This window comes from Prionailurus bengalensis, chromosome A2 (assembly GCF_016509475.1).
Source record: "Prionailurus bengalensis isolate Pbe53 chromosome A2, Fcat_Pben_1.1_paternal_pri, whole genome shotgun sequence".
Classification (NCBI taxonomy): Eukaryota; Metazoa; Chordata; class Mammalia; order Carnivora; family Felidae; genus Prionailurus; species Prionailurus bengalensis.
The window spans coordinates 139,263,904-139,274,098 of record NC_057348.1 but is presented as its reverse complement, the minus strand read 5'-3'; the positions used below and the strand labels follow the sequence as shown (position 1 = coordinate 139,274,098).

At 51.5% G+C, this 10,195-nt stretch overlaps 1 protein-coding gene across 1 annotated transcript; it reads left to right on the top strand.

Annotated features, from left to right (window-relative positions):
* Positions 1 to 877: 877 nt before the first annotated feature.
* Positions 878 to 9,723, top strand: FEZF1 (FEZ family zinc finger 1). Its single transcript, XM_043589357.1, has 6 exons — positions 878 to 1,313; positions 2,351 to 2,486; positions 6,691 to 7,564; positions 7,832 to 7,966; positions 8,167 to 8,299; positions 8,728 to 9,723. The coding sequence occupies exons 3-6, from the start codon at positions 6,764 to 6,766 to the stop codon at positions 9,084 to 9,086; spliced, it is 1,428 nt and encodes a 475-aa protein (XP_043445292.1). The 5' UTR covers positions 878 to 1,313; positions 2,351 to 2,486; positions 6,691 to 6,763; the 3' UTR covers positions 9,087 to 9,723.
* The last annotated feature ends 472 nt before the right edge of the window (positions 9,724 to 10,195 follow it).

Sequence of the window (10,195 nt, the reverse complement as noted above, 5' to 3'; positions counted from 1 at the left end):
ATTGTGAAAGTAGCTGGAGGTGGCTGTGGGGGTATTGTGCTCCGTTCACAGACATGCCCTCTCCTTTAGCAAGGAAGAAGGGCTTGGCAGGGGGAGCTCAGGAACCGGAATGAAAGTTCAGGTTGGAGGGTGGGGCCCAAAGGGGAAGGCAGAAGGAAACTCTTCCACCGAAGAATCGAGTTAGAAAACTCCTTCGCTTTCCCCGAGACCGTCAGGAGACACCCAACAATTGGCAGCCCAAGCCGAACGGCTCCGAAGGCAGGATTCGCGCGGCTGGGGCGGGCACTGAAACAGAGCGCAATGGACACGAAAGGTTTTCGGAGGAGAGCTCACAGGTGCCCCCACCACCCCGTTTAAAAGTGGCTTAAGGAAGTGTTTTCCGGGAAACTGAAAGTGACAGGCAAAACTTATAAAAAGATGCTCCGGTTCCCTCTTGGGCGTGCCGCGGCGTCAGGCCTGTTTTCTTTCTCTTGACATCTAGATTAAATGACCCTTCAGTTACACCCGGAGTCGTCAAAGCAAGTCTATTAGCGACTGTTCTGTTCAGAAACTTTTCAAACGGGAGTTCTCCGCCATCTGTTACTTGGTCTCTAAACCCGATCCGGCACCCCCGCCCGAAACCCTTTGGTGACTGCCCCCATCTCCCACCAGCCTTGGGGGTGGGGAGGGGAGGGACGGAGCCGCCGCTGGATCCGCGGGGGTGCGGCGGGGAGAGGGAGGAGCGAGATCGCGCCCCAAAGGAGCGCGGGGCGCGAAGGTGTGGTGGAGGCCCCGAGGCCAGAGGTCAGAGGGACCCGAGCGACGGCCGCGCGGCGCGGGCAGGGGGGGTGGGGGGCGCGGGAGCCCCGCCGGACGCGCAGCGCGCGGGGGGCGGGCGGGGAGGTCTGGCTGGCGGCGGGCGGTGGGAGTAGCGCCCCGGCTCCCAGTCCCCTCTAAGCCGCTCCAGCCTCCCTAGCCGGCCCCTCCAAGGCAGGGTCACAGAGCCCGGTCGCCCCCGGCCTTGCCGACGTCATTTTTAACCGTTCGGGACTCGTGAGCAAGAACCAATAAGTGGAGATCCCAGCCCGGGAGTGTTGTCAGCTTTTCGGTTTCACTTCGGGCTTCTTTTTAAATGGCTCTGCTCCGGCAAACGAATCGTGAGTGAGGCCGGGTACCTCAGCTCCGGCGCCCGCAGCGGGAACGCAGTTCCCGTCCGAGGCCAGGGCCGGGGGGGCGCCGAGGTCGCCGCCGTTATGGACGCCCAGGCGGCCGAGGGCAGCGGGTCGGCGCGGGGCGCTCCCGGCCGGGAGCCACCGACGGCCGGGGTCCGGGAGGTAACTACGTTGATAAAAGGCTCTCGGATTTTCATTTACTTCTGTCGCTTCTCCATTTCTCTAAGCTCCTTCTCTGCTCTGTATTATTTGATTTTCTGTTATAGACATTTATTTCATGGGAAATCAGAAAGTTTGCAAAGAACATCACAACTGCTCTAACCCTCGTGGGTAGTATCAAGGAAAGAATCGGGCGGTGTCGAATGTAGGTTTTATTTTGACCGCAAAAATGACTCGTAAAAAATTATCTGGGGACCGCTGTTGAAAAGCTATCATCAGCCAGTTGCACAACCAGCGATCAGTGCAGAACAAAAGAGCGTGTTTGGGGCGTCCTCTTCTAATTGTTCACTTCCCAGGCTTCCAGAACTACCTTGTAAATTGCAAGCAAAACTTGTCTGACTTTTGTAGTTAGACTTGTAGGCAGCTTCTCGAATGAGTTGGAAACATTGGGTTGCTTGTTTCTGAACTTCTTTTTCCCCCAAGTCCGGCTCTGAGTCGCAGTCTGTAGGGAACACACCTCACAGGCCTGTGGGAACGGGTGAGAAAAACCCCAGCATTAGTGGAGAGGCAGAAACAAACCCGCGGCAGGTGATCCTTGTCTGTAATGCTTGCCGCCTCATTAACAGCTCTCACCTTTGGGGCTCTTCCTTTACTTTTACAAACCGATTTAATATGTAAATGCTGTTTTGAGGACAATAATTCCACTAGGTTGAACCGGGACCCCCAATAAAAAGAAATAAGTAGTAACAACAAAGGTCTAAACAACAAACCACGCTCCGTCCTCCCCTCCCCCAGAAGAAAGGAGAGCTCGGTGAGTTAACTGACCCCTCCTTCACAACCAACCGAGGACACTGCCCTTCACACGCTCTACAAAATTAGCAAAAATTCTTTATTTGCTGCCAAACTAAAAGCACACTAGTAGCCTCAAATCGGAACTCGTAGCTCTTGTGTTTGTTGATGTGCTGGAAAGTTAGTTCCCACTGTGTATTCATTAACTTAATCTGAGGTACTCAACAAGACTCTTCCTTTGAACCTTGCAGATCCCCCTCTTTGGGGCCTACTCCAACGCTCCACCTCCATCACACAGTACAGGAAGTAACAAAAGACAAGTCAGAGATAAAGACTGAGTAAAACTGTAGAAGAATTTAGGAATGTTTTTCCTCCTCCAGAAGGCAGGTAGGTTGCTATTTATTAAACAGGAAGACTTGTGGATGGGTCCTAGTGCCTGGGGAGGCAGGGTGGTCGGAATAATAATCTAGTCTCTTCCATTGAGCTCACAGTAGCTACTAAGAAGCAAAGGGAAAGCAGGCTGTTACTTCTGATGATGGATGAGGCAGGGGCCATGGATGTTGGAAAGGCCTGAAAATCCTAAAAACATGAGCAGAGATGAATTCATGCACTTGGCAGAAGGTTGGATAAGTTATAATAGTTTCTGATCCATGTGTTCCTTTTTAAAAACTCAACAGTACTTTGTGGCTTATTAAAGAAGAAGAGGGGAAAGATTGTGGATTATAATCAATGGCTCCATTATATTGCCTTTTATTTCAGATTGCAATAGTCTTGACCAAAAACTGCATTTGCTTGTGATAGGAATGTAAATGTAAAAACCTGTGAAAATTATGCAAGTTCTTGAACAATGAAGAACAAAGTTGAGGAAGCACTGAAATAAAAATTGGGCTCCCGAGGCAAAAAAAAAAAAAAAAAAAAAAAAGAGAATTTGAAATGATTTTAGAAGAGTAGAAATTTTTCGTATTTTCTCAGGAGGTCTTCAGAGTTGATCAGGTCTCTTCATATCAAGGACTGCTCTGCTTCCCTCAGTACATCTCAGGCGGGATAAACCACACACTTAATACTCCCCTTCCACAAGGATTTAAATACTGGCCTTCTGTGATTGGGAAGGAGTGGGACACTTAAATCACTGGCTCTGACCAAAAAGGGGATTAGAAGAGTCTCAAAGAAAGTCCAAAGAAACTATAACTGTTTCTATTTGCCATTAATGAAACGAACAAGGCTGTCTTGCATTCTTTTAATAAACAATTTTTAAGTGATGAACAGTTTTAGAAGCTTCTGAATTTGCCAAATATGCTCTGCTTTTCCTTTCTTTTTTGTTTTGTTATCTTTCAAATGTGGGGAAGAAAACCCAAAGTACTGGACAGATTTGACAAGACGATGAAAGCCCTTCCTAAATGCATGTTGCATTTTGTTTACGGCAGTTCTAACTGAATAGAGATATATTTTTTTAAGTAAGAGCTTTAAGTTAGGTTTTGAATAGAAGATGCTCATTAACCAATGTTGGAATATCAAGACCTTGATTTCATAAAAGCACCTCTTCAGTCTTTAGGATTAGCAAACTCAGGTCTGATGTTTTAAAGGGAGAGCACAATTGCTACTTTGCAATATTTGTGTTAACTCGCATGACACCTTACTTTCAAACACTTGTCAAAAAGGCAAATCCCGAAAAGACCAGTGAAAAGCAAACAGTGGAAATATTAACTATACAAATAAGTATACCCCTTAGCCAATAATTCTCCTTGTTAGTTCGGTGTCCACCGAAGGAGAAATGTACCGGGGTCAAAAACAGGACTCTGGCCGTTAAGGAGGAGGGAGTGGGGGAGGGGGAGAGGGGAGTGCGGAGGGACACGCGACGAACGTAAAACAAACTGGTGGCATTCAGTCCAGAAGGCAGGTAACGCTCCGGAAGCGGATGAGGTGTACCAGTCAGCTGGGCGCTCCGAAGCTTTCCAGAGCCAGGCTGTTTCGTGCTTCTTTGCCTTTTCCTTCAAACCTGGCCCTATGTTGGAGGGGTGCAGCGTGAGGGGGATTCTTCGATGTTGGGAAGTGGCAGGTAGGAAAGGAAACCTGACCTCCCCCAAAAGGCAGCAATTAAAGTCTTAACGGCGACCCATCTGTCGTGGGACGCCACCGCCCCCACCCCCACCCCGCCTTTCCCCTAGCAAAGTCGTCCCGAGCTCTTTGTCTGAGCAGGGAAGAAGAGGAGACAGGGTCTGAGGCCCCAACAGCAAAAGGAAAGGAAATTTCCAGCTTGGGTGCACCCTGGGTGACTGAGCCCGGGCCCAAATCCGCTGCGAAGGCGCCTCTCTCTGGACTCGGCTCTAGAGCCCTAAGCTCGCCTCACCCTGCACCTGTGTACGGCTGCAGCCTCCCAGCCCGAAGCCACCCCGAGACCCGAAAGGAGGCATTTCCCAGGCCTAGTTGTTAAGGCCGGTCGCATCCAGACTTTCTCCCCATTTAGCCCTTTGGCTGCCTCCAACTTCCAATAGGACTCACGTCTCCTCCCCCACATCCTTAGCAATTGCGTGTCCCCACCACCCATCCCGCTGCTCTGCTCCGCCGCTGGACACAAGGCGCGCGTCCCCAGCCCTGGCTCTCTGCAGTGTCCACCCCTCTCGGCTCGCACGGCCGGGGCGGGGCAGACCCTCACGAAAAGCCAGAGTGAGTGGCCTGTGCTGAGCATTGTGGTAGGGAGGAGGGATTATTTTGAGGCAAATTTCCTCCGTTTGGGGTCCAACTTCTCATTTTGGGGTGACATTGCTCAGAGGCTCAACAATCCCAGGTTTTATAGTCTGCATCCAGGCTCCCACTGCTGACCCTTTCCAGGCCTCTTGCAAGAAGTCACCCACACCCACCCGTCACCACCCGTTCTACACGCACTCACTGAGGGTAACTCACCAGGTAGATGGCACCCTGGGCTGCAGCGGGTGGCCGCTCCCAGGGGCTTGCGGGCCGCAGGGTTCTGAACTGGCACGTTTGCGCTCTTCCTCCACTTCGTGGCTCGGGCTCGCGGCCGCCGATCTCTCGCCGTGCAGCCGCTAGTCCCACGGCTAAGCTCTGCGGGATCGCAGGCTTGCAAAGGGGAGCAACCAGGAGCGAGAGCGCTGCAGTGGTCGGCGCGCTCCGGACCGCGCCTGCCTAGGCGGCGGGAACCCGCGCAGCACGGAGGAGCAGTCACCGGAGGCTTCCAGGAACACCCCTTACGCTCTACCGCTCCTCGCCGAGTTTTGACAGAGGCGCCAGACCCGAGAGCGCCGGCATATTGGGGCGTTGCAGGGACTAGGTCTCCGCGCGCTCGCGTGCCCGCAGGTCCCGGTGCTCGCCGCCGCGCGGTGAGCACACGCACCCAGGCTGCCTCCTGCGCTGCTATGACAAGTGGTGGGGACTCCAGCAGTAGGGACATGGAGGGCTGGGGGTGGAATCATAGGTTGTTTCCCTTCTCTGCTTAACTTTCAGTATCTAAAATGCTCCGAGAGAGCTCTGAGAGCAGGTACTTAACATAAATATTTTTTCTGGGCTCTCAATGGAAACGTATAAAAGCGCGCGTGTGTGTGTTCGTGTATATCGGGGGTGGGGTCGGGCCGTAGCCGAGGTTTCTTGTCGTGTGATACCCGCCTATTCCTTGCAACTCCTTCTCAACTTTGTGGATGGAGTGCGGCTTTCCCAAACTTCTGTCAAGGTACCACATTTACAAAACCACAAATACATAACAAGCCTCCCAAGGCCTTTAATTCTCAGGGACGTTTTGTGAGGCCAGTTACCTGCTGGCGTCTTCCAAGTGGTCCAGATTCGGCTCGGGCCGCAGAGACTCCGGGATGCCAGGAGTCCTCAGCCCCGGGCCCCAGAGGAGCCCTAGAAAGAGGGCTGCGGAGGAGGCGGCGCGGCTTTGACCTGGGCCCGGTGTCGGCCCGGCGGAACCGTGCAGAGAAAGCTCGGATTTCGCTGCGGTCGGCTTCCTGGCCGTGGCTTTCTGGAGCCTGGCGTTTCATAAATATAGCCGGGCGTTTGCCCCTGAATTAGACTCCGTTTCCTTATTTAGCCTTTGCACAATGATTTTAGATGATGTCACTTAGAGCTAAACGAGAAAATTGATCTCAGATTTGCTTGGCCTTTAAAGCCTGGTTAAGCAGATTGAGAATTAAAAAGACAGAGGAAAAAGCAAAGGGGCGGGGGAGGACGGCGAGGTGTGCGCCCGAAAGACTGCGCGCAGAGGGGAGGGCGTGCCGCGCGGCGAAGAGCGCCCCCGCCTCTTTTGGGCGGGGGAACTTCACTCACCAATGAAAAGTAGTCACTGACTGCGGAGAAAAAAAAGTTTTCCTGTTGACTGTTGGAAGCGAATTGAGCAATTATCTAGTTTACCTTCTCCTCTTGGAAGTTAACGATTGGCGAGATCTTGGCTGCGTTATTGACACAACACTTTCTATTGATAGAAATAAGTAGTGATTGTCCTCGAGTCATTGGTGCGCCAAGAACTCTGCGATGGGCTGGCAGGAGTCCATTGGGCTGGGCAGGCAGGTTCGGCTGGTGATGCTGGGGAGGAGGAGGAGGAGGCTGTTGGTGGTGATGGTGCCCGTCCTCCTCTCCGCAGGTCTGTGACAAGCAGGGAACAAGGCAACGACGGCGCAGCCTGGCCCCGGCTGACGGACGCTGGCGACTCAGAGATGGACAGTAGCTGCCACAACGCGACTGCCAAAATGTTAGCTACTGCTCCGGCCCGGGGCAACATGATGAGCACCTCCAAACCCTTGGCTTTCTCCATCGAACGAATCATGGCGCGCACCCCAGAGCCCAAGGCCCTGCCCGTCCCCCACTTCCTTCAGGGAGCCGTGCCCAAGGGGGACCCCAAGCACTCTTTGCATCTTAACTCGTCGATCCCTTGCATGATCCCCTTCGTGCCTGTGGCGTACGATACGAGCTCCAAGGCTGGAATGACGGGCTCGGAGCCGCGGAAGGCGAGTCTGGAGGCTCCGGCGGCACCCGCAGCGGCGCCCGCAGCGCCCGCGTTCAGCTGCAGCGATCTGCTCAACTGCGCGCTGAGTCTCAAGGGCGACCTGGCCCGGGACGCGCTGCCGCTGCAGCAGTACAAGCTGGTAAGGCCCCGTGTGGTCAACCATTCTTCCTTCCACGCCATGGGAGCCCTGTGCTACCTGAATCGAGGTGACGGCCCCTGCCACCCGGCAGCCGGCGTTAACATCCACCCGGTGGCCTCCTACTTCCTCAGTTCCCCTCTGCACCCTCAGCCAAAAACGTATTTAGCTGAAAGAAATAAACTGGTGGTCCCGGCGGTGGAGAAGTACCCCTCGGGAGTAGCTTTCAAAGACTTGTCCCAGGCTCAACTGCAGCATTATATGAAAGAAAGCGCCCAGCTTCTGTCGGAAAAAATCGCGTTCAAAACCTCTGACTTCAGCCGAGGCTCTCCTAACACCAAGCCCAAAGTTTTCACTTGCGAAGTGTGTGGAAAGGCAAGTACTATGCAGGAGGGAGGTCTCCCTTCCTTCCTTCCTTCCTTCCTTCCTTCCTTCCTTCCTTCCTTCCTTCCTTCCTTCCTTCCTTCCTCCTTTCCTCCTTCTTTCCTTCCCTCCTTCCCTCCTTTCTTTCAAATTTCATTTTAATTTGTAATTATTTGTATACATTTTCTATAAGGTTATTTCCTCCCTCCCCCTGCTCTGCCGCGCTTAATTTCAAAGTACTTGTTGGGCTAACCTGTTCTCCATGTGTTTAACTTTAAGGTCTTTAACGCACACTATAACTTAACCCGTCACATGCCAGTGCACACAGGAGCCAGACCCTTCGTTTGCAAAGTGTGTGGAAAGGGCTTCCGGCAAGCCAGCACCCTGTGCAGGCACAAGATCATTCATACCCAGGTGCGGAACGGTTGGTAGAAAAATAGCCGCTAAACCCTGTTTAGCAAAAGGTTTAAAATGTGCTAGCTGGACAGGAGGAAATGCCATGTTTTTGCCTTTGTTCTGCTTAAAAACACGGGGGACAGCATTACTGTGTTTTTTGAGTTTGCAGGACTCCACAAAATACCTTAACTTCTCTGCTTTTCTTCCCTTCCCCTTAGGAAAAACCTCACAAATGTAACCAGTGTGGCAAAGCATTTAATAGAAGTTCCACTTTAAACACGCATACCCGAATACACGCAGGCTACAAACCGTTTGTGTGTGAATTCTGTGGCAAAGGATTTCATCAAAAAGGTATAGAACGCAGGAGGCGTTGCCTTTCACCAGTAGTCTTACTGAAAGTTCCAATCTTTTCCGGGTATTTTGGAAAAATGATTTTTAAAGTGCACCTAGTTACTGGTGCATCTGTTGCCATTCCAACCTCCTGCCCTTGCATCTGATCAGTAATAGAGGAAGACATGGTTTATACACTGAGGGGTATTTCCGAGCGGCTTGTTCTCGTTTTATATAACTGGGTTAATAAATATGTTTTAAAATGTGGAGGGGATGGCCTCATTGCTGATATTTACAAGTAAACGTGGGGAGAGAAGTGCAGGTGCCCAGCGCAGCCCGGCACCTGCTGTCCGAGCTGTGGCAGCTCTTCCTCTCGCTTTGCAATAGTCCACTCCTCTCTTTTCAAGCTCTCAACTTAGACCCACGTCCCTGTCATCTGTCTGTTTCAGGGAATTACAAAAACCACAAGTTGACCCACAGCGGGGAGAAGCAGTTCAAGTGCAGTATCTGCAACAAGGCTTTCCACCAGGTTTACAACCTCACCTTTCACATGCACACTCACAACGACAAGAAGCCGTTCACGTGCCCCACGTGTGGCAAAGGCTTCTGCAGGAACTTTGACCTCAAGAAGCACGTCCGCAAGCTACACGACAGCAGCCTGGGGCTGGCCCGCACGTCCGCTGGGGAGCCCGGCACGGACCCGTCGCCCCCTCTACAGCAGATGCCGCCTGCCACCCTGCCGCCGCTGCCGCCGCCGCTGCCGCCCCCCGGTCCCCTGCAGCCCGGGCTCCACCCGGCCCACCAGTGATCAAGGCCAAAGTCGCTTCCCAGCCGCATTCGGGCCCCACTACCGAGGCAGCGGGGGAATAGAGCTGGTCCTGCAGACCCAAGCTCGTCTGCAGACCCCAGGGCGTGTTGGGCCCCACGTTAGCGCCTACCAGAAGCCTCTGCATTTCCCCCGCTTTTAGCCTCTTGCATGCACCTGCTAAATGGTTCTGTGTATTATATCCTATATACGCACTAACGATTATGAGAAAATTGGGGGTTTTGTTTTCTGATTTTTTTTAAACAAAATTCTGCTGTATTTATTGAGATCTGTATTATCCTACCCGGGAATGCTGCACCATTTTAATTTTATTATTGTATATATTTCCATTGTGTTATTCTGCGGTCTCAAGATGCCTGCCGATTGTTTATCATTTCCTCTTTCCCTGAGGTAACAAGACACTGTGTGTATGTTATATATACACGCATAGATGTGTGTGCCTGTAAAGGCACATTTCACAGTCGTGAGCACACACACACACACACACACACACACACACACTAGAAAAAGGTGGTTCATTATGGATGAATTTGAATTTTGGTTTTGATTCTTGCACGTGAAAATTGATTCATTGACTGTTGGAAATAAATACTTGGAACATGCTTATTTAATCAACAAACGTAAGGGCTCTGTTCATATTATTCAGCTAGAGATCACTATTCTGACCCCCTCATCCTTCCACATTCTTTGAAAGTTCAACCCTGGGTTAGTACCACCTAATGTTTGTTCTGAGAAATTCACCAAGAACAAAATAATAGTCTCTTTACACAGTTACAACTTCGGCCCAAAGCAATGAAATTTGACAAAGTTCAGAGGCAGAAGATGTGAAGTTTTCTAACAAACGTCTTTGTCCTGGGCCATCTGATCTGTTTGAAGTGCTGGTTAAATGGAAACAACGTATCTAGGGGATGTGTGTAATATACATCCCAAACGTGCATCAGGACAATACCATGCAGAAAGGTATCTATTGTTTGCATCCTGAGTGCACACAGGCACTTGTACACAGCTGGCAAAAAGATCCTCCGTGTTTTTATGTGTATATATGTTTATAGACGAATATACTTCCAATCAAGGAGGGAACATGGATGAAA